This window comes from Dasypus novemcinctus, chromosome 10 (assembly GCF_030445035.2).
Source record: "Dasypus novemcinctus isolate mDasNov1 chromosome 10, mDasNov1.1.hap2, whole genome shotgun sequence".
NCBI classification, from domain to species: Eukaryota; Metazoa; Chordata; class Mammalia; order Cingulata; family Dasypodidae; genus Dasypus; species Dasypus novemcinctus.
In genome coordinates this window covers 103,936,359-103,960,908 of record NC_080682.1, presented here as the reverse complement: position 1 = coordinate 103,960,908, position 24,550 = coordinate 103,936,359, and the positions used below count along the sequence as shown (strand labels likewise).

Below are 24,550 nucleotides of genomic sequence, written 5' to 3'. Positions count from 1 at the left end.
CAACAGAAGGGGTTACTTTAGACCTGTACCTGAAGGAGGAAGATCATGTGGTCAACTAAATGAGGTCAAGTTGACAGCTAATGTTTGTTGTTTTGTTTTTGGCCTTCATATTTATCTAATTATGTAAATATGCTAATATTTGTTTTCTTTATAATGAAACCTGAAGAAAGTACCCCCACTTATTTTCCAGAAACTTATAGTTTAATTCACTTGATCAGTTGGGAAAGTAGCAGTCAAAGGCACAGTTGCACTTGCCTCTTCCCTGGTTGATCTGGAACTTTGTTTTACCATCTGTAATGCTGTCTTGTTCACTCCCTGGTTGGCGTGTGGCTGTGTTGCATCCCCAGCTAGACCCTAAGTAGCTTGTGTGCAGTGACTGTGACCCACATGTGTTCCCGTCCACCTGGGCGCTCCCCTCAGTGCTGAGTACACTGTAAGCTTCAGTCACTCTTTGGTTAATTTTTACTTACTTTAATTGTCACACAGTCCTTCAGGCTAATGTCAGACTTTTGGCTTATGCTGAAAATTATGGTAAAGTATGGTAAAGACTTAGGGGAAATTTGGAATGGAATGGGACCTCCAAATTCTCCAAATTCCTTGCAGCCAAATTCAGGCCTCTTGCCCCCTGGTGGAGTTCCCATGGGGTCTTGAGAGTATGGGCTTGCTCAGTCTGACTTAACACTTTAGGGAATTGTTTTTGTTGGCCAGGGACTTTCCAGCCACTTGGAGTGGCAGGTTCTAAATTTGAAAGACACCTTGATAAGATTTTTCAACAATAATTGGATCCTTTATTAATCCTCCTCCCCAGGGAAAAGAAAACCAAGAGGATTGTTTAAAATTGACTCCTCCTGCATTATCTGCAGGACAAAGTCTTGATGTCCTGCAAAGGCCCTGGACTCTGCCTGGTAGTTCTGCCAGGTCTCCATTTCTTCTGCCAGGATTCTCCTTTTAGTGTCACATTCCTGCCCCTGATTTCCTTCCCATTTCTCAGCATCAGCTGTATATATTGTGGGCCATTAGTGCCAAGTGCAGGGTCAGCCCAACAGCTACACTTCTAGCCTTGGTGTGGTAAAAACAAGAGTCCTTAACCTCCTCTGGCTCCAGTACCTCCACGACTGAACAAACTTGAGGTGTTACCTATTACTGTGACAGGAGAGGGGGTGATGGACTCTCTCTAGGGGTAGAATTTCCTTTTCATGTTGGAATTAGATAATACACAGAAATACTTTCTTCTCATCCCACCCTCTCTTACCTTAGCCCTGGGTTAAAGTGTTGCAAGTATATCTGGCTATTGCCACTTCCTGCAAATATGCTTTAACTCCCAAGACCTTATTTGAGTGGAGAGGATATTGCTAAAATCCTTCTTTTTATCATAAGTAGAAATGTGAGTCAAGACTGTTTCTCCTCTAGTGTTTGCCCCCTTTGGATTTCTATTTCCCTTCTCCTTCCCCTCAGGATACCATGAAGGTAAGTTCTTTTGAGTCACTCCCCACTTCTAGACATATGAAGCATCATCCTTCCAATTTCTTAAGTTGAGCTTTGAGTCCACCTGGGAAGTCTCTGCGGCTCTCAAGCTGGGACTCAGCTCTATTTCACACCTACCCCAAGTTTGACAGTTACTCTCCTAGTGGCCCAAAGGATCATCTGTAACTCAAGATGAGTTATGTCCTCAGTAGGAGATATTTAGGGTATGTCTATCTGGCCCTGACTGAGTATACAAGAGAGTTAACAGGGAGTGCCCCATTGGACAACTAGGTTTAGTACAAACTCAGTGCCTCTGTGCCTTTTAAACTGCCAGGACTAAAGCTCGGTGGCAGTCCCACAAGGTTTGTGTAATGTAGGAATTATTGGGTCCCTCTTTGAAAGCAACTCTTAAATATACCTCCAGATGAGATTTCAGATATTAGAAAGTAGGCTCAGTTGTTCTGGTCCGACACACAGTTAAAGGTCCCGAGTTGCTACACACTCATGAGAAAGCTGCTGGAGAGTATCTCAGAGCCATGGGGTGGGGGTGGGATGGGGGTATTCATAGGCATCTTCGTAGTTTTAGTAATGGGTAGAAAATCCAGACTTTACACTTAAACTGGATAGTGTAAGCTCAGATTTCCTCAAGTCATTTGGAAGCTCAACTTCACACCTGTCCCAACCCACTCACTCACCCATCTCAGAAAGGCCAAACCATCCTGTGTGTCTGAACAGGGTCCCTTGGGTTATATGTTTTCCTCCAGCACCAGACCTTTGCTTTGTGTCTGTGATTGGTGGTGCCCACTTCCTATTTCTGCCTAATGCCATTCTTGTGTCTTCCCTTAAGCAACTCTGCTGATGAAACAGGCCTGGCCACAGAACTCATCTTCCTGTGGCACTGAAGGCACCTTCCACCTCCCAGTGGACACCGGAACCGAGAACCGAACTTACCAAGCATCCTCTGCGGCTTTCAGTAAATACAGCCTGTCTCCTCCTTTCCTTGTTCCCCTTGGTTGGGACTGATTTGTTTCTTAGGAAGAAAGGAAAGGGAAGTTTTTAAAATTACATTTGTAAGAAACTGTTTTAAGAGGTTCTCCTACCCATGTATAAAATGGGCCTTCCTCTTTCGGGAATGGCCAATCCTCTTTGATCATGCACCCAGCTTTGGGGAGACACAAAGCAATGAGGGAGGGAGAAGGAAGTACTTACCTGGCCAACAGATTTGGTTAGGGAAGGACTGTTGCTATATTTCAGAGGAAAGGACAGAGGCCACATCTTGAAGGCCTGTGGGTCTTTAGACAGAAAGGGCTCCTCCCCCTAAGACATGGTTTCTCAACCTTGGCCCTCTTAACATTGTAGACCGGATGATTCTTGGTTATGCGTAGCTGTCCTGTGTATTGTAAAGTGTGTAGCAGTGTCCCTGGCCTCTACGCATGAGATGCCAGTAGTAAACACCCCTTTCCTCTCCCATGCTGACAACCAAAAATATCTGTGACCATTGCTTAATGTCCCTTGGGAGGCAAACTTGCCCCTTGGGTGAGAAACTCTACTCTAGCTGAAGCTACATTATGGTAGCAGGGTATGTCTGTGGAATCCTTGGAGGACAGAAATCATCTGGCCAGTTTGGTCACCTTCATCTTGGGGCTCAGTGGGGTGACTGATGCCCTTTCTCTCATCTGATTTTGAACACAACATGACTCCATCCACCGGGTAATATTATCAAGTGGCATTTTGACTCCACATAGGAAAGAATTTGTGCTTTGTCCAGGAAGAATGGCTGCCTTGGGAGATGGGCACCTGTCTCTTGATTTGGGCCAGCAGGGGCTCGACAAGCCCTCAGAGGGATGTCGCAGGCTGGGCCTGAAAGTTTGTGGTTCAGCACATTATTTATCAGACTAGAAGAATTCATTATATTTTTTTCTTTTCTTGAAAATACCCAGTGTCCTTTTCTCTGTAGATGTAAGCTGTTGTCAACATCAGCTTAGGTTTATACATCCTAACACTCACCTTTTAGAAAATATACTTTCATAACCACCCTCTCATCTAATCTACACCGCAATTCTATTCAATTATTTGGGTAGATTTCCATTTCAATTTGAAAGCTGAGGCCCAGAAAGGTAATGTGTCCATAGCCCCGCCTCCCCCAGCTAGAGTAAGCAGCAGAAAGAAAAAGACACATACTCAGGTTAGATTTCTTTTACTGACTTTTTTCATGCGATTAATTTTTTCTCTTTAATGGCGGCAGTAGGAAGTTATCCAGATACCTCAGGTAGAACTGATTGAACATATTTGAGTTTATATGTATATATATAAAGTGGGCATATACACAGATATTCTCTTGTATTCACTTCTACACGTATGGATGTAGAGACATATGGACATAACTACTGTTGTATAAAAGAGGCCTGGAGTGGAATCATTTCAGGATAGCTAGGCCTCCAGTGAGTAAAGTGAGTCTTAGGTTAATTTTTTTACATCATGCCCAACAGCTTCTTTTACTTAGATGCACAAAGTAATAAACTGAATTTTGTGATACCCAAGAGTTGGATTCTAGACTTGGTTCTCTATTACCTTGAATCATTCATGTCCATGCTCTAGACCTTGGTTTTCCCAACTGTAAATTGAGGGGACTGGACTAGGTCATCTTTTAGGTTCTCTAGCTACTGGACTTCTGCTTCTGTGACCTTGATGTTGTGTACTCCATGCCCGCCATCCCAGCAGGGACCTCTCTAACCACCGTGACAAGTAGCTGGCAGATACGTTCACATATCTCCAGGGCTGGCATACTCATTCCCTCCAAAGGCAGCCATGCCTTATCCTATATTGAAATCTTCCTGAAGCCCCATTGAAATGTTCGCCTAGCCATGTCTACTGGCCCTGGACCAAATTATACCCCTCCCTTTTAATCAAGCAGTCCGTGAACTTGCAGAATTTTTTAATAGAGTTGGGATTAACTAACCTTCCCACACCTACCAAGATCCCTCCCAGCATACGTATTTTGTGATTTCTTGTGCCACAGAAAATGCAGGACACCTTGAAAAGTTCAGTTTCACCAACACTTGCTAAGCCTATTTGTAATTAGGTCTCCCTCTTAATTACTCAGCTCTCTTGTTTGACCATGAATGAGGAGACATGGGAGTCAAGGCAAGATTCAGAAGTAGAGCTTTGTCCTGACACATAAATCTAATCATCAATAAACTAATTAGTCTAAAGGCATCTAAGATGTGAGGATCAATGCCTTTGAAGATGGTAGGCGCTCTGCAATTGAAAAAGATTTGTAACAGTGCAGAAGAATTAAAGAGGGCTGCAGTGGTTTTATCTTGCTAATGTATACACACTATTATCCTGTTTGACGGCTACTAAAATTATGGTGAAGAACCTTAGAGAAAGAACAGAGCATCATAAATAAAACCTCTTTGATAAGACAGAGTTGGAACGTCTATTGACTGAATTCCTTTTTCTTCTTGTGATGGTGCCTTTAGGGAAATGGGGATATAAAGGACCAGTATACTAAATGCCCAGGAATGTACTATGGAGACCTATAACTCAAAAAGTTGCTCTGCCCAGGGTATGATGAACTTTGAATGCTGGCACAGCTCTGCACTGAGTTGTTTGGTTTTGAGAAAGTCACTGCCCCTCTAGGCTCCTCCAGGTTCTTCATCTCAAATGGAGAGGATCTATGTCACTGATGTCCTTAAGGCATAGCATTGAAAAGTCCTAATTCTGTGACCTTCAGATTTAGGTAGAATTCATTTCAGGATAGCCAGGCCTCCACTGAGTGAGGTGAGTCTAAGTTAATTTGGACAAAATCTCTTTTTTGTGCAAAGCCCAAAAGCTTTATATATTTAGCTGCACAAAGTAATAAACCCTGGATTGTGTGATGCCATGGTAGCCCAGGCTGTAGCCCCAGGGGAATTTCTAGTGTTTTCCAAATATGGACTGGGTTATCAGTTAGTTGTGGAAAGTCCGCTGCAATGATTTCCCCATAAAAGTCTCACTGAAATACAGAGACTTACAATGTCAGTACTAGAAAGACCCTCTGATATAATTTCGTTCAAATGCACCTATCCCCTTGGAGAGGAATTGACCTGAGTCATTTGACAGAGCTTCTGCAGCCTCATGTAAGATCAACCTAGCACACATGATAACGTTGAAAACTGTTGTAGTTGGAACAGGGAGCATTGAGTCACGGGGCTCCACGAGCAGTCACTCTCTTTTGGCATCTCTTCGTCATCTCATCTGTGAAATGTGTGTGTTGGTCTAAATGATCTCTAAGATCTCTTCTAGCTTTGTAATTCTGCTTCTCCCGTCTCACACTGTCTGGCCAAACAGCAAGGCTTTCTTCTGCAGCATTATCTCATGTCCATCAAGGGTGTTTTGCTTACTGATTTGTATTCTGAGTATGTGTGTATCTCATTTCATAACAAGAAGAAAGGGGAACATTCTCAGACAAAGTTATTCTTAGATGTGGAATCCAAATTCTACTGCAGTCTCTTGGAACCTTTTGATTTACTCAGAGGGATAGTCTCAACATTTTGTATTGAGGGGGTAGTGAAGGTTCTCCCAGGGAAGATAAAAATTCCAGAGCAGAGTCTTGGGGAACATAAAGATACCATCATTGTGTGCTTGTTAACTTTAAAGAATCATAACATCACGGCATTTTAAAACATAGACCTCTAGAATCTTAGTATCCTTTAATCTACTTCTAAATCGGAAACACACAAGTCAGAGTCTAAACCTTCTATCTAGTGTAGTCTTTCAGACCAGTGTCCTCTTATGCACTCACAGGCGAAAAAGCTTACTATCTCTATGAACAGCGAGGGATAGAAAATAAAAATAGCTAACCTTTGGCGTGCTTATAATGTGTCAGGTGCTGTTTTCTATTGTGTGTATCTCAGTAATCCTGTGAAGTAGGCACGATTATTATCCCCATTTTACAGGTGAAGAGTTTGATGTGTAGAGATTCTACACCTGTTAAGTAGCAGAGCTGGGGTTTGGACCCAGTCAGTCTGGCTCCACAATGTTCTTCACCACTGCTTTGTGCCGTGTAGGTTTCAGAGACAGGCATCTCCTGCATAGAAAAGAGATACTCTCTGCTCTGGCAGGACTAGGACACCCTACACCTTAGTTTATTTTTTTAAATCGCGGGTTGGCAAACTTCCTCTAAAGGACCAGATAATAAATGTTTTAGGCTTTGCCGGCCATATGTTTCTGTCGTTACTACTGTCATAGCAGGACAGCAGCCGTAGTCAATATGTACATAAACAGGTGTGGCTGTGTTGCACTAAAATTTCATTTACCAAAACAGGCTGCAGTTTTAAAAAAACCCACAGGCTATAGTTTGCCTACGTAAATGTTAAGATGACTTTCCGGAGCCGCGAAATTGGGAGGTCCCTGCTGGTTTGTGACATCAGACCTCATCCCCACCCCTTTCTTGACCCCCCTAGAAGGCCTTCAATAAAATGGCTTGGCCCTAACAAAACAAATAAACAAACAAAAAATGTTAATATGACTGAAAGATGCTGTGGTGAAATAAATTTGGGAAATGAAGTCTCCTATATATCCCTCTCTTAAAGATTCACAGTTCACCTTATCATGTGAAAAATCTCTGAGGGTCGTGGAATTTTTAAAATTCTGTATATTTCTATTTTACATGATACTTCACAAACTTATGGGACCACAGAACTGTTTCTTCTCTTTGGAAGAACAAGTATTACAGTTCCTTGGACTCAATAGTCTATTGCACATCCTTGGGACATGCCCATCTTGTGTACCCCCTTTATTTTACAGATAAATGAACCGTGGCTCTGAGGTGAAGTACCCATTAAAGAGCTCCTTCTAGTCTGCAAACCTAGACTCTCTTGTCTTCCCTCACAGTACCTCCTTTTCCTCCTTTGGGCCACATCTCGAGATTAGCTCCACAATCTAGAACCCTTCAGGAATAGGCTCTAGATGTCTTCCTCAATGGATTCACCCCCCACTTCCAGTTAGTTTCTAGTAAGACCTAAAAACTAGCTTCTAGGTCTGTCTCTTTCATGTATCCTTTCTACTCTATCCTCACTGCTACTTTTTCCCAAGTATATTTAATTACAGAACCAGTTTTTCATGGAACAAACTATGGATCTGCAGGTAGAAAAATAAATGACATGATTCCAAGGGCACAGAGCACCAGCAGTTGCCTTTTGTGGTGACTGAGCAACAGCTCTCATATCCTCCTGAGCACCTCCTCAGGGCCAGAGGGGCACTAAGTTGATGTGGACTGAGAGAGATGCTGACCATATGGTAGCTTGATTTTACTCGGGGTAAGAGTAGAAGAGCCCCCAGAATCTTTAGGGCCATTTGAACTTTGGAATCTTTAAAGTACTTAAAGGATATTTAGTACAGAAAGAGATCTTCATTCCTAGCTTCCTGGTTTTACAAACTAAAACTAAGGCCCAGAGACTTGGTACAGCAAATTAGGGGGAACACCAGGACTGAAGCATAGATCCCTTCTCTTCCAACAAGGCACCCTTTGCACTCTGGCCCCCAGACCCTCCTTGAAGAAACAGCAGCTTGGAGCTGCAAGGATCCTTGGTGTACATCTTATAGGTGAAAAACCTAAGGCTCAGAGAAGTTCAGCACTGGAACCACAGGCAAGGAGAAGCCCCAGCACTACCCCATGGGGACTCGAAAGCCAAAGTCCCCTGGAAGTGTCCCTTCAACTCAGAAGAGCTTTGAGTCTTCAGTTCCAAAAAAAAGCCTGCTCTTTCTGAGCTCCAGGATCCCCTGTGTAAAGTGAGAGGGTTGGGATCACTTGATGATTACTTGGGTTCTATAGAATTAGTCTGTTTTTGTGATTCTATAATTCAATCTTGTTCCTTGAGTAAATCATGTTTCAAAATTTTCCTCTGAACACAGGACCTCTCTTTTCCAGAGGATTCAGTGGTAGTACGATTTGTTTGCATGGCTGGTTGTCAACTCTTTGAGGCCTGATTTCTCAGTCCCAGCCCCAGCCCCCATTTTCTGCCTAGTTACAGACATGGCCTGCGTTCCAGGCTGATGTGAGCCTTTCTTATTTCTGATATCAAGTCCTTCAGGCAGAGGTGGCCCTCCACCAAGCCCCAGGGGAAGGAAAAAAAGCCAGCTCTGGAGAAAGAGTGGTTTTTTAGCATCCCAGAAGCTGAGGATGTCTAAATGGTGTTTTATATGGCATTTTCAAAATATGGTGGAGAAAAAGAGGAACATGGTGGAGGGAAGTCCAGAAATGGAGAGAGATATAAGAAGAAGAAAAAATAGAGAGTGAGGGGGAAAGCAAGACAGAAAGACCGAAACCAGCAGAAGATACCTGAAGGTGCTGGGTGAGGAGACAGAGAAGCAAGGAGAGAGAAAGCAAGAAAAAATGAATGTGCTGAGGGGCTTCCATCTGTGTGCACCTGCCTATCTCACAGCAGATAGCCTAGAATCCCAGGCTTAGAGCTGAAAGGAGACCTTAAGAGATTGTCTCATTCTGGCCTCTTATTTCATAAAGGAGAGCCCTGACACCCAGAGAATTAAAAAGTACCCAGACTAACATATGCAGCACCAGGACTGAGGGAGCTCCTCTGGGGCCAGGGCTTTCCGTGTGGAGCCTGCTCTCTGTCTGTTCTCATCTGTGTTTCTAGCCTGGAGTCAGCCCATCCTTGTCTGGGGAGTTGTGACTAGAACCTGTTGCCTTCCAGCCATGCTGTTTTGCTAACTAACCAGAAGTCTCTCTTATTGCCTTGGTACAGGATATACTGCGGGGACACCATACAAGGTCCCACCGACCCAGAGTAATACTGCTCCGCCCCCTTACTCCCCATCACCCAACCCCTATCAGACGGCCATGTATCCAATCAGAAGTGCCTACCCCCAGCAGAATCTGTATGCCCAGGTAGGTACATGTGGAAGCTTGGGCCCACCTTTTCTGCAGGCGGAGGAGCCACTAGCCTGGTTGGTGTGGGGTGGGATGGGATGAGGAAGAGAGGGAAGGAAAGTTCATGGCTCTGGCCAGGTGAGACTACACTCTGCCCCACTCCATCACTCTGCCACAGCCCCCAGAGGGGTGATGTTCAAAGTCATTTAGATTAACATAGCCCAGATGTCAGAGGGGCAGGTGCCTTTTGAGATCAGCGAGCTCCGATTCTTTGTTCTATAGGTGAAGACCCAGAGAGGGGGTTGACTTGTCCATGGTCACACAGGGAGCTATTGGTTAAGTCAGGATGAGACCCATGTCTTAGTCTTCTCTCCCTACCACACCACACCTCCCCTTCCCTGATAAAGAATGTGAGCCACGGGGGGAGAAGAATGCCAGGCTCTGCCACCAGTACCTCATTTAACCTCGGGCCAGCTACACTTTGCTCCTGTGCCTTAGTGCCCACCCCTGGCCTCCTTAAACTGGAGAGTGTTTACTCCGTGGCAGGAACTATAAGGCTCCAACACACACATGGCATATTCTTCTGGAGTGGCAACTTTAAATGAGGTTTAAGTGGTGAAAACACTTTTTGAATTAAAAAAAAAAAGCCAGAGAAGGAGGCAAAACTTTGAAAGAATAAAACTATAAGTCTGAGATAAATGTTCTCACTCTGGTAGGCTACTGTAGACTATGTGTGCTCTCAGACCTCTGGAGACATCTTGGGGTTCTTGGCATTATTTGGTAGAAACATTTGAGAAGCTCTGGACTAAGATGTCTTGAGGGGCCCTGTCTGTTCCCCCAGAGGTCAGCAGGCCCGTGAACTGTGGCAGCAGGAGGCAGCTATGAGATCCAGGCAGTGGGAAGTTATTTCAGACCATTATCTCATCCAGGGAAGTAGATAAGTAAGAGACATCTTGGGAAATAGGGTCTCAGTGTCCTTCCATTTGCAGCTTTTTTTTTCAATATATACAAATAACAGCTTTTGCTCCAGTTTGATGATAATCGTGATAACCCTTCATTTATACATGTACAGTGCTCTGGATTTTTATCAGGCATGTTCACAACCTTATTTGTGCACCACAATTAGATAGAAACATTTAAAAATGCTAAAATGAGGGTTAAGGGAACAGAGCTGTTATCCCATTAGATAAGGGAACAGAGCTGTTATCCCATTAGATCGTCATAGCAGCCCTAGGAGCAAGGCAGGACAGGGTTAGAAGCCTCAGTTTTCAGATCAGAGGCTGAGCCCAGCACTGAACTGTCCACTGTTACCTAGTAAGATAGGAGCAGGGTCCCCATTGGAGCCCACACCTTGGGTTCCTGGACCAGTGCTTCACCCCCTCCCCCATTCCATAGGCTCTGGGAAGAGCAGAAGTCCTCCCTCCCCCTTCCCCTTCCCTCTCCACCTCGAGCCCCACCTCTCCAAAAGCCTGTGTGACCTCAGCCTCTTTCTCCCAGGGAGCCTACTACACACAGCCGGTGTATGCTGCCCAGCCCCATGTCATCCACCACACCACAGTGGTCCAGCCCAACAGCATTCCCTCCGCCATCTACCCGGCACCTGTCGCTGCCCCCAGGACCAACGGCGTGGCCATGGGCATGGTAGCGGGCACCACCATGGCGATGTCAGCAGGTGAGGGCAGCATCTCCATCAGTGTCCATCCCTCTCCTCCAGGAACTCGAGACAGTGGAGAACACAGTCAAGGAATCAACTGTGATATAGCATGAGAAATCCTGTGCCAGGGAATCTGGGAGCTGGGAGGAAGGACTCCCTAAATCCGTCTGCAGGGATGGAGGAAGATTTTACCAAGAAGGTCATATTGAGCTGGGCCTTCAAGGGTTAACAGATGCTTACCAGAGAGATGAAAGAGGGAAGGGCAGTCCAGGCCTGTTCACAAAATGGAAGTGGTCCAAGGCAGTAAAAAGAGGGTTTTGGACTTGGGAGGGTGACTGGAGCAGTAGACAAAGAGAAGATGGTGAAGATTCTGCAATGTCTTTAGGTAACAGGCAAAGGGGTTTAAACAGACAGAGGCAGGCAGTATCAGAAGGGGAGAGGCAGGAGGCAAGTAGACCAGTGGGGAGGCTGTCACTGTAGTTTGGGGATAGATGATGACTCCAGAGCCCTGGGAGCAGCAGGGGAGTCATAAAAGAAGGCATAGGGGCAGTGCCTGTTAGCAGGCAAGATCTTAGGGACTTGGCCAGTAATTTATTGTAAGGGGTAGGAGGAGGAGCCTGGGCTGACCCCTTCTCTATTTCTGGAGTCACCCAAGGAAAAATAACCTGAGAAGATGAGAGCTATCTGAAAGACGAGCTGGCTCACCATCTGAGTGAAGAGGGTACAAAGAAAGGAGTGGGCAAGAGGTGGGAGTTTGGATTTTATTCTGCCCCTAATGAGGGGGGTGGTTAAAGGCCTCTCATTCCCCAGATCAGGTGAGCAAGCTGATTATCTGCTCAGTGCCAACCTTGTTGTTGGAGGCCTGGGGACCAGGGATAGACCAGACCAGAGCCCTGCCTTTGAGAAGCTCCCAGGTTAGTGGGAAACAGACACATAAGCCAACAGTCATCACCCAGTATGATACTTGTGCAATAAAAGAAACATACAAAGAAAAGTAAAGAGGAGGCCACTGAAGAAGGGTGATTGATTCTGCCCCTCAAGCATCAGAAAAGGTTTCCCTAAGGAGATGAAGCCTGGCACGGGTGGGGATGGGCGACCGCAGTTCATTAGGCAGGTAAGGGGGTGGGGGTTCAGCCATGAGGAAGCCATGGCTTCATCCTCTTCGTCTGTGCCCTGGTACAGCCTCGTCAGGTTTACTCTTCTCTCTGGATGCTCAGGTACCTTGCTGACTACACCCCAGCACACCGCGATTGGGGCACACCCTGTCTCCATGCCAACATACAGGGCCCAAGGAACCCCTGCGTACAGCTATGTACCCCCGCACTGGTAAAGCCTGCAGCCCATCCAAGTAAGTGACCCAGGGAGGGGGAAGTAGGAGGGTGGATGGAAACAGGAACTACTTCAGAGCCCCTGGCTTGAGTGTGGAGCACAGGGGGTGGGGGGTTAGCAGTAGTTATCCGACACTTTCCTGCTCCAAGTTCAGGAACGTCTCTCTTAATAATAGCTCGCACTTGACATATATTCCAGATGCTTTACATATGTTATCTCTGATAGTAGCCCTATGAGGTAAGGACCACTAGCTCTATTTTATAGATAAATATGTAGTTCATTTTCACTTAACCAGTGAAAATGAAGCTGACTCCTTCCACCGATACTGAATTCCATGTTCTTTACCTTAGGGTCTTCAGACTTCTTTTAACCGCGGGCCTCACTCTTCATATGAAATCTTCCCTAAATCAGATGTCAGCTCTGGTTGGAGCAGGGTGGAGGACAGGGCCCCCTTTGGCTACCCCCGACCACCAGCTTCCCTGCTGCCCTCACAGCTCCTGAGGCAGCACCAAGGAACTCTAGGGCTCCAAACCTGGCCATATGAAAGCCTCTGCCCTCCACCTCTTCCCTAAACCGTTGGTGCTGTAGTGGGAAGCAAACAGCTCTACTGGGAAGGCACAATTCAGGATCCTCCCAAGTTGAGAGGCAGGGGTCCCGAAGCTTCCTGAAGTGCCTTGGAAATAGCACAGTCACTGATGACTTTCCCCTTTCTCCCCACAGATCTGGAGTCACACATTGTATGCAACTACTCAAGTCTTACACAGGTGCTGGAGCAGTTCCCCAGCAGCACCACCTCTATTTGCAAGAAGAGACAACAGAAGTGCAAGGGTCACTTTATGCATCTTTAATGGTTTTGGTTTTTATTTTTGGTTTTTGTAAAAGCTGCTTTTTCTAATCTCCTGCCTCTCCTCCACTGTCCCCCTCTTAGCCGACTGCCCTTGCAACTCCCCACCCCCAGGCTGCATCCTCTGCTCTTCCTTTCTTCCCCAGGGATCCCATTCTGGCAGCAAGCAGAGAGTGGGGTTTATTGCAATGGTTCAGCTGAAGGCTCGATTTCATTTGAAGAGCATAAATAGATAATGGCCCACACGTCCAGGGTAGACCTCAGTAAAATCGCTGGGGGATTTTCTTTTCTTTTTTGTTTTTCTTAAACAAGATTGGTTTAGGACATTACCATGTCCCGAAACACTTGAAATATCTTCTGCAAACCATTGCAACAAATCAAGAACAAAACCACCTGATTATGTAGGAGTGTTAATAGCTTAATACACCAGGCTGAGAACCTGGGAAAACCAGATTTTTCCTTGGGAAAACTTGGGGGAGGGTGGGAGAGGGAGGGCACTGCGGGAGGGGAGAAGGGAGAAGGGAAAGCATACTTGCCCAGAAGCTTTGGTTTGAAAGATCTCAGGCCAAATGGGGCCTGGGCCATCTGATTTGCACAGTGATGTTAACTGACCTGACACTTCCTCATAAGGTGATTTTAACCTCAGACCTGCCAAGGAGCTGCAGGGAGGTGGGATCCCAGTGCCCAAGACCTTGGAAGGTCAGGTGCCCTGTGTGAGTCAGACCTTGGCTTCTGAGCCCTCACAGACCCACTCTGATGAGGAGCTTTGTCTTGATTAGAGTGGGAACCAATGGCATTTCTCTCCCTTTCCAAACTTCAGGCCCTTTCCCAGTGCCAGGGCTCACCCATCTGTCCATGGGGCTGGCAGGCAGGCCATGCTCTTAGTTACCTTGTGCCATCCATGGCCAAAGTGAAGGAACCACATTCCAGGTGGGTGCTGGTGGCTCTGAAGGCCAGGATAGTGGAGGAAAAGCAATAGCAATAAACATTTCATAGACTCATGGAACTGAAGGGACCTTAGCAATCATTTCATCCATTTCCCTATTTGACAGATGAGGAAACTGAGGCCCAGAAAAAAGAAAAGGACTTCCCTAGACCTGGCAAAAAATTAGCATTAAATGCAGCCTTCTTACCTAGGGACATATTGCCTACAAAAATGTACCTAGGAATGGATTGGCTTGATTTTTAAAAAATGAAGTCAGCAGCGCCTACATCTGGTGGGCTCTGGAAGTCTCTTGGCTTTTGTTTCTGCTCTTTTTTTCTCCATGGGCTCCAAAGGGGGCAGTTGAAGACTGGACAGAGGCCACATGGGAGCAGATGGCAGGAAACAGAGAATGCAAATGAAGAAATAGCATTTAAATTTTGTGTAGGCATCTAGAACTCTTGTCCTAAACCTGATGTCAACCCTAGGAGAGGGCGCAGGCAGACTGGCTAGGAAGGAGAGGCTGGAAGTGGGTGTAGCTCAGTTGGTTGAGTGCCTGCTCCCCATCTACGAGGTCCTGGGTTCAATCCTTGGTGCCTCCAAAGCAAAAAGGCAAGGCCATGCTTTTAGGACAGTAGCCCTTCATCCTAAGAGGAGAGGAAGCAGTGGAAGCCATCAGGAGAGGACAGGGATGAGGCCCAGGAGACACAGGCTCATCTGGGAATGGAGGGGCCCCTGAGACAAGGAGGCCCTGCTCATCTCAGTCAGGAGCCTGGATTGCCCAGCACTGCCCTCCTGTACCCAGTGCCTGGCTGGACCAGCAGCCCCTTTGGGGTGGGCCAGGAACCCGACATGTTACTGTACAGAGTGGAATCGTTGACATTTGGGACTTTTAAATAACTTTTAATTTTAAAGTCATGCAAAGTTGGACATCCTTCCCGTCCTATCTCCCCTGTTTCCCAAAAGGAGTTAAAAGTTGGGACAAACCCTTAGACTGGAAGGACCTCAGCTGCCCAGCCCTTCCAAGAGGGCAAAAGCCATCAGCATCCTCTTAGAGGCAGGGGTGTGGACGGTCACCCTCCTGGCCTTCCAGGGAGCTTCAGGACCCATGGGGAAAATCAAACTCTTTTAAGGGGTCCGTTTAGTTCTGGGAAGAGGTTTGGTTTTGAAACAAAAGAATGTTTTCCAGTGTTAATCCTTTTTTTTTTTTTTCAAGTAGCTCCTCCTATCCTCTGGTTTTATAAGGGTGGGTAAAGGTTGTTTTAGATTGTCATATGTGTTTGAAAAATGCCAAAATAATAATAATGATAATAATAATAGGAAACGTTTGCATTTGTCTGGTGCTTTTTAAGATTACAAAGCACTTTAATTTACTGGCCCTAAAAGAGACACAGGGTCAGAGTTTTGTACCCATTTGACAAATGAGGAAGCCGAAGTTATAGAACATAAAGGAAATTTGTCCAAAGTGAGCAGAATGCTGATATCCCAACATGCTTCCCTGGGCCTTACTTCTTCCAGGTGGGCTGGGGTAGGATCACACACCCACAGGCAAAAAGGAGACCTAGGAATGACCTGGTCACTTCTGCTCTTTCTATGCCAGGAAGTAAAAAACTAACATCTAGTACCTCACAGCTCACAAAGCAATTTCACATACATCATCTGGTTTAATCCTTTCAACAACCATATGAAATATTCTCTTTCCCATTTGCTCTGTGAGGAAACTGAGGCTTGGAAAGGTAAAGTGACTTGCTAGCAAGTGGCAGAGCCACTTAAATCCCAGTCCATCTGATGTTTCTTTCCCCTTCCCTGATTCCACACACAGGCACATATACTCAAGCCTCTGTGCCCTGTACCCCATCTCTAGGATATAATTCAAGAACAAAGAGGCCCCAAGGTGAAAATAGGTGCTGAAAGGCTGTTGTCTAGAAAAGCCCATGCCCAGTGCCCCTTTTTCAGTGTGAGTACAGGAGCCCCTGTTTAACTAGTCTCGCCCTCTTGCCTTGACTAAGATCCACAAGCCTGGCCAAGCTTAAGGAGTCACTGCAAAAGGGATGAGCCCCTGGAGAGCAGGGGCAGTCGTGTGCCTCTTGTAGGGTGGGTGTACCCCATAGTAAGGTCACTGGCTTCTGTCAGAAGTTACCATATTTGGCATCCAAACGTTCCAGGTGAAGGTCAGAGCTGGAAGGGGCTTCATTGTAGGAAGATGGACAAGCCAGACAGGCCAAGGCGTGTGCACATATGACATAGTGAGCTGCAGAGCTGGCACCAGCATGCAAACCCTCTCCCCATCCCTCTCCCCATGCACCACAAACTTGGTGGCCACGGGCAGGAGCAGAGGTAAATCCAGCTACCAGCTAACCTTAGCTTCCCCGTATCTCCCCAACTCCCTCCCCTCACCAGCGTGGGATCCAGTAAGGTTGCGTTTGTAAGTTGGACTGCCCCAAGTAGTAAAAGCCTGAAACATACTCTTCTGTCATCTTTGGAAAAAGGTGTATTTCTTTTTTCCCCCACAAGACAGGACAGTTGCTGCTCCTTCTCTCTCCTGGCAATGATTGTACAGCACACTCATTCCTTACTGTATTCAACAAGGATACACAAACACACGCACATCTGCCCAGAGCTTTTGTGGTGTTCAAAGTACTATGACATTGATTGCCAAATCCTTTAATAGATGAAAAAATTAAAGCTCAGAAGACTTGAGACTTGCCAAGGTCACGTATAGCTCATAAGGATTTGGACTTTTCAAATCCTCTGCTTTTTCTGCTGGCACCTGTGGGTCTCTGAGTGCCAGGCATGAAAAAGAGGTGGGCTAGCTGTCTGTCCCCAAAAAGAGGAAGGCTCTGTGGAGACTCAGGAAGCCCAGTCCTCTTGGCTAAACTGATTTGTATGAGCTTCGGCTTTGGGCCAGGACCTATGAAGAGCCCTGGGGACCCAGAGCCTGTCCATCTGGCGGCACAGGGAATATGAGAATTGGCAGCTGAAGTCCTAACTTGAACAAAACACTTTGGAGTCATGATACCCAGGACTGAAGACATGTTCAAGGGCAGCCCCAGGTATCCTTTCCTTTGAAAAACCCATGTCCCCAGGAAGCCTGCACACCCCTGCTTTCTGATCCAAGAGCATCCGTCTAGATCTGAGAGGCTGGCACTTCAAGACACTCTCTTGTGGTCCTGAATGGCCAAGAGCATACCTGGACTCAGGCCCCTGGGACTGGCTTTTCACGTGGGCAAGAACCAGGTCCTAGAAAGACAGTGAGTAGGCCCCATGTGTCCTACTCAACCCTTTCCCCAGGCTTCACCCAAATTCTTCCACATCTGAGATATCCCACTCCCGGAGATCTGCGGGGGAGCTTCTTTGGAGGAGCTGCTTTGTTCCGAGGGGCCGTCAGAAATGAATCGTGGAGCATTAAGGTAGGGCAGGTCCCTTGTTCATTAAGTTCTGGCATCCTTGTGCGGGCAGGGCTCATCCAGGGTCCCAGAGGCACTGGCTGAGCCCTGTGTACCAAATTTATTGGCTCTGCTCTGTGACCATTCTGGCTGGATCAGTCTTCAGATGGAATTTAGCCTTCTCCTCTGCAGTTGAGTGAAGGATGCTGAAGCTCTGCTTTTCCATCCTGTATTCCACCACATCACCATAGGGTGTGCAGTCATCAGCTGCTTGCCAAGCTTGGGAATCCAGAGGGGTAGGTTGGGTAGTGGAGTGAGCAAGTGAGAAGCAGGCTCGATGCCAATGTGCAGCCTCAGGGGACTCCAGGCCCGGCCCACCTCCAAATGGAGGATTCACAGAGGAAGAAAGCCAGCCAGGCTAACTGGTCAGTTCCATACCTTAGCCTCTGAGGGCTCAGGTTTCTATGGGCATGCTAAGCTAACTGCTGGATTTGTCCTTTACCCATCCACATCCCCCTCTCCTGGAAAACCTCTTCTTTCTGAAATTCGGCATTGCATGGTTCCAGGGCCCATCCTTCAAATTTCCTGGCAGGCCAGCTTCAACATTCCATGGGCCAATCTTGCCTGAGCCAGACTTGGACCCACTACCTGTTTTCCCAGTGGGTGTTTTCTATTTTACATGCTGTTGAGGCCAGCCCAGAAATCAAGTGAGGAACACAGGAGTTGAGACTGGCTGCTACAGGACCAGGAAGGTGCTTCCCTGGGGCTGCACCCATAGTCACTAGGTGGCTTTATTGTTGCAGTGAGGCCCTGTAACCATTTCAGTCTCTAGTAGAGGGGTTATTTCCCTTCTGAAAAGAACAAATATAACCACCTTGCAGATAAGTACCAGCCTACAGGAATCAGTAGGTGAAATCAGCTTTGGGACTGACCCTAGCAAGACCAGCATCTCTAGCATCTCATGCCTAGAGTCAGGGACAGAGTAGGACTGGCTGGGAGACCTTCTCCTCTGGGTCAACTAAATTGTCTGGGTTTATGGTGTGAATAAAGCTCCTGCCTACCAAAGAGAAGGTACGGCAGGGCCTCTACCAATTTGGAGTTCTCCATGTTGACCTTTAAAGGCCCAAGGGGCTGTCCCCATCTCCTGACTTCAAAGGATCTACATCCCTCTTTCATATCACATGACAGAAACCTGTTCTCATGGCATGTAACTTCCCTCTGAGAGAGCATTGTATATGATTTTGTATTTTTTTAATTCATTTTAATCTATAGGTTGGAATCTAATTTTTAAATTTCATTGGAACTCACATTTTAAAAAGAAATAAAAACATCTAAAATAATAATAAACCTTTGATGGTGTCTTCCAAATAGTTTGATCAAAGAACTTTAGGTGTTTTCAAAACAAACTGGAGTGTAAAAATTGGAAAGCCCCATGGCCTCACTTGTGTGTATGAAGTGTAAATCTGGCTTTGTTCCGTTGTTTTGGATTCTTTTGGGTTTTTTGTTTGTTTTGAAGATCAGATAGTGATCACTATGAAAGATTGAAGCCAAGAATTTGTAACTATGATATTTACTGTAAGCTGTAGAACATTCAATAACTATTAAAAAAGTTTCCAAGAAAAAAAAAATTCCTAGGTGACCAGACTGAGTGGTTTTTGGGGGAAGGATGTACAGAAGGCTCAGAAGACCACCTCCTCAGCCGTGATTTCCCTGGACTTCTGCCAAGTTGATTCTAATCTTGTTTCTCAATCATGAGATACTTAAGCTGCCTCTCACAGCAGATGTTGCAGGGATCCTGCCTTCAGTCTCACAACTTAGCGGGGGAGGTGAAGTGGCCATTTCAGCACCCTGGCTAAGGTGTATAGTAAGGGAATCCAGTGAAGAAAGGCTGATAAGAGGGCCCACTGTATGGCTGGCACCGTGCTGCTCCCTTCATACTTGTCAACTCATAGAATCCCCACAGCACAAAGTGAGGCGAGCCCTCAAGCCCCAGCTTATGGAGGGGACTGCTGGGGAGGGGAAGTACTTCAGCTAGGGGTACAGCGCTTGTAAGGGACAGCTGGGACATACTCTTGATCTGGTTCCAGAGCCCAGGCGCTAAGCCCCACATTCTTCTGCCCATCCCAGAGGAGGCAGTGCCTGAGCTTGCTTGCTTTTTTAAAGCAATTTTATTGAAACATATTCATAAACCATACAATCCATCTGAAGTATACATTCAGTGGCTTTTGGTATAATCAGAGTTGTGCATTCATCACCGCAATCAGTATTGAGCATTTTCATTACTCAAGAAAGAAAACCCCCACCCCTCAGTAGTCTCTCTCAATCCCTAGATCTTCCCCTGCTGTACTTAACTGCCAATTTGATTACATCTATAAATTTATTTGTATTTACATTTTGCATAGATGTAGTCAAACAATATGCAGTACTTTGTATCTGGTTTCTCTTCGCATAATTCTTTCTTTACAGTTGATGGAAGAATATCAATATATTACTATTCCCTCCAGTCCATAGTTAGCTTTAGGTATATTTTTTCCCAAATACCACCCTATTATTAACATCTTGTAATACTAACATACATTCGTTTTGTTTCATGAAAAAACATATTTGTGCTATTAACCACACTCATTTGTTCACAAGAGGGTTCACCATGCTATACTGTCCCATGTTTCATCCTTTACCTTTCCTTCTAGTGATATATATGGCCTTAAACTTTCCCTTTCAACCACTATCATACGCATATATTAGCGCTGCTAATTACATTCACTGTAATGTGTTATCATTACTTCCATCCATTTCCAAACATTTCCAATCAACCCTATTACAATTTCTGTACAAATTAAGCCCCAGCTCCCCATTCTCTCTCCTCATTCTATCTTCTGGTGACAAATAGTCTTTACTATTAACTCCTTGAGTTTGGTAATTATATTTTGTTCATATCAGTGAAATCATACATTATTTGTCCTTCTGTGTCTGGCTTGGTTCACTCAACAATGTCCTCAAGCGTCATCCATGTTGTCATAGGTCTCATGACTTCATTTCTTCTTACAGCTGAATAATATTCCATCATATATATATACCACAATTTGCTTATCCACTCATCAGTTGAGGGACACCTGGGTTGTTTCCATAATGCCACTATTTTTTTTTTAAAGATTTATTTATTTTATTATTTAATTCCTCCCCTCCCCCGGTTGTCTGTTCTCTGTTATCCATTTGCTGCGTCCTGTTTCTTTTGTCCGCTTCTGTTGTCATCAGCTGCACGGGAAGTGTGGGCGGCGCCATTCCTGGGCAGGCTGCTCTCTCCTTCGCGCTGGGCGGCTCTCCCTACGGGTGCACTCCTTGCACGTGGGGCTCCCCCACGCAGGGGCCCCTGAGTGGCAGGGCACTCCCTGCACGCATCAGCACTGCGCATGGGCCAGCTCCACACGGGTCAAGGAGGCCCGGGGTTTGAACCGTGGACCTCCCATGTGGCAGATGGACGCCCTAACCACTGGGCCAAGTCCACTTCCCCCATAATGCCACTATGAATGTCAGTGTGCAGATGTCTGTTTGTGTCCCTGCTTTCAGTTCTTCAGAATATATACCTAGTAGTGGGATTGCCAGTTCATATGGCAGATCTGTTTACCTTCCTTAGAAACTACCAGTCTTCCAGGGTGGCTGTGCCATTCTGTGTTCTCACCAGTGGTATATAAGTGTTCCTATTTCTGCATATCCTCTCTAACACTTGTAGTTTCCTGTTTTTTTAAATAGAGGCCACTCTACTACTTGTGAAATGATATCTCATTGTAGTTTTTACCCTAATAGCTAATGATGTTGAACATCTTTCTATATGTTTCTTTTTTTTTTTATTTGTTTTTTGGGTTTGTTGTGTTTTTTTTTGCTATTTGTATTTCCTCTTTAGAAAAATGTTTATTCAAGTCTTTTGCCCACTCTTAAACTGGGTCATTTGTCTTTTTATCTTTGAGTTGTAGCATGTCTTTACATATCTAGAATAGTAAACCCTCACTGGATACTTGGTTTCCAAATATTTTCTCCTATTAAGTAGGCTGCCTTTTAAACCACTTGACAGTCCTCTGAAGCAATCCAGTGAACACGGACTGTCCTTCCATTTGTAAGGTCATCTTTGATTACCTTTAACAATGTTTAGAGGTTTTCTGAGTAAGTCTTTTACATCCTTGGTTAAATTAATTCCTAGATATCTGATTCTTGTAGTAAATGGAATTTTTTTCTTAATTTCCTTCTCAATAGTTCATTTGTAGTGTATAGAAACACTACTGATTTTTGCGTGTTGATCTTGTATTCTGCCAGTTTGCTGAACTCATTTATTAGCTCTAGTAGCTTTGTTTTAGAAATTTCAGAATTTTCTAAATATAGACATGGATTGTATCATCTGTGAATAGTGAGAGTTTTACTTCTTTTCCAATTTGGATGCCTTTTATTTCTTTTTCTTGCCTAACTGCACTAGCTAGAACTTTGGAGCATAATGTTTAATAACAGTGATGACAATGAGCATCCTTTGTTTCTAATCTTTGAGGGAAAGTTTTCCCCACTGAGTATGATACTGGCTTTGGGTTTTTCATATATTCCCTGTATCATGCTGAGGCATTTTCCTTCTATTCCTAGCTTTCAAAGTGTTTTGTTTTGTTTTGTTTTGTTTTGTTTTTTAGGTACCAGGACCAGAGATTGAACCCTGGGCCTCATAAGTGGGAATCCATCACTCAGCCACTGAGCCACATCAGCATCCCTGAGTTGGTTTTTACGTTTGCTGTTTTTGTTTTGTTTTGTTTTTAGAGGCACCAGGGACTGAACCCAGGACCTCCCATATGGGAAACAGGTGCTTAACTGCTTGAGCCACATCCTTTCTCTCAAAGTGTTCTTATCAAGAAAGGAGGCTGGTTTTGTCAAATGCCTTTTCTTTCTCAATTGAGATGATATAGTTTTTCCTGTTCAATTTATTAATTTGTTAATTGATTTTCTTGGGTTGAACCATCTTTCCATACCTGGAATAAAACCCACTTGATCATGGTGTCTTTTAATATGCTGTTGTATTCCATTTGCAAGTATTTTGTTGAGCATTTTTGCATTCATTATAGAGATTGACCTGTAATTTTCCTTTCTTATAGTATCTTTATCTGGCTTTTATTATTGGGTGATCTTGGTTTCATAGAATGAGTTAGGTAGTTTTCCCTCCTCTTCAGGTTTTTGGAAGAGTTTAAGGAGGATTAATATTACTTTCTTGAAATGATTGGTACAGTTCACCTGTGAAGCCATCTGGCCCTGGGCTTTTCATTTTTGGGAGGTTTTCAATGTCCAATTCAATCTCTTTACTTGTGACTGGTTTGTTGAAGTCTTCAGTTTCTTCTGCAGTCAGTATGGGTTTTTTTGTGTTTCATCTATGTTTTCTAGTTTGTTGGCATAAAGTTTTTCAGAGTAGTCTCTTAGGATCCTTTTTATTTGCCCATTTTGTCTATCTTGTCTAGTTTGTTGGCATACACTTTTCCATCGGATCCTGTTTATTTTTGTGGGGTCAGTAGTAATGTCCCCCCTCATTTCTGATTTTATTTGCATCTTCTCTCTTTTCTTTCTTTGTTAGTCTAGCTAAGAGTTTGTCAATTTTATTGATCTTCTCAAAGAACCTACTTTTGGTTTTGTTGATTCTCTCCATTGTTTTTTGTTTGTTTGTTTTGGTTTATTTTGGTTTTGGTTGCTGTTTTTCTTAGTTTCATTTATTTCTACTCTAATCTTCATTTCCTTCTGCTTACTTTAGGATTCATTTGCTGTTCTTTTACTAGTTCCTCCAGTGTTCATTTAGGTCTTTGATTTTAGCTCCTTTTTCCTTTTTAATATAGATGTTTAGGGCTATAAATTTCCTTCTCAAGACTGCCTTCTCTGCATTCCATAAGTTTTGATAAGTTGTGCTCGTGTTTTCATTTGTTTCAAGATACTTACTGATTTTTCTTGTCACTTCTTTGACTCACTAATTGTTTACGAGTGTGTTGGTTAGCTTCCATATTTCATTCCATTATGTTAAGAAAGTGCTTTGTATAATTTCAGTCTTTTTTAATTTATCAAGACCTGTTTTATGACCCAGTACATGGTATATCCTGGAGAAGGATCCATGAGCACTTACATAAAGAATGTATATCCTGCTGTTTTGGCCTGTAATGCTCTATGAATGTCTGTTAGGTCTAGTTCATTTACCATATTATTCAAGCTCTTCTTTTCTTATTTATCCTCAGTCCAGATATTCTATCCAAAGTTGAGTGGTGTACTGAAGTCTCCAACTGTTATTGTAGAGACGTCTGTTGCTTCTTTCAGTTTTGCCATTGTGTGCCTCATGTATCTTGGTGCACTCAGGTTAGGTACATATTTTTTATAGTTACTTCTTCTTGGTAATCGACCCTTTTAGTAATATATAATGACTGTTAATTTCCAAAACAGTTCTGCATTTAAATCTATTTTGTCCAATATTAGTATTGCTACTTCAGGTCATTTTTGGTTACTATTTGCATGGAATATCTTTTTCCATCCTTTCACTTTCAAACTGATTGTGTCCTTAGGTCTTTGGCGAGTCTCTTATGGACAGCAGGTAGATAGATCCTTTTTTTTTTTTTTTTTAACTCATCAGTCTTTGTCTTTTGATTGGGGAATTCAACCCATTATGTTCAGTGTTATTACTGTAAAGGCATAATTTGTGCATTTTATCTTTGGCTTTCCATTGTAATATCATACTCTTGTCTGTCTTTTTAACCTTTAGGTTACCCTTACTAATAATCTTCATTTCCTCACTCTTCTCCAAATCTCTCACCCTTGTCTTTTCCTTTCATGCTGTAGCACTCCCTTTAGTATCTCTTGTGAATCATCTCTCTCAGGGTTTTGTTTGTCTGAGAAGATTGAAGGACAGTTTTGCCAGATAAAGAATTCCTGTTTGGCAATTTTTCTCTTTCAGTACCTTAAATACATCATACCACTTTCTTCTCACCTCCATGGTTCTGATGAGATTGGCTCTTAGTCTTATTGAGGTTCCTTTGAATATGATACATAGCTTTTCTCTTGCTGTTTTTTTTTTGTTTTTTTT

The 24,550-nt window shown here is 44.4% G+C and overlaps 1 protein-coding gene across 7 annotated transcripts in view; it reads left to right on the top strand.

Annotated features, from left to right (window-relative positions):
* The window catches only part of FAM168A (family with sequence similarity 168 member A), a 224,506-nt gene extending 205,406 nt beyond the window's left edge, over positions 1–19,100 (top strand). For 5 of the 7 annotated variants that reach the window (XM_058305922.1, XM_058305926.1, XM_058305923.2 and 2 more), the window contains 5 exons: positions 2,312–2,437; positions 9,213–9,355; positions 10,835–11,009; positions 12,209–12,339; positions 13,041–19,100. In XM_058305922.1, the coding sequence (XP_058161905.1) occupies positions 2,312–2,437; positions 9,213–9,355; positions 10,835–11,009; positions 12,209–12,321 (557 nt within the window). In that variant the 3' untranslated portion in view covers positions 12,322–12,339; positions 13,041–19,100. The remainder of the gene's footprint in view (positions 1–2,311; positions 2,438–9,212; positions 9,356–10,834; positions 11,010–12,208; positions 12,340–13,040) is intronic. The other 2 variants (XM_058305928.1, XM_058305927.2) reach the window with 1 other exon arrangement.
* The last annotated feature ends 5,450 nt before the right edge of the window (positions 19,101–24,550 follow it).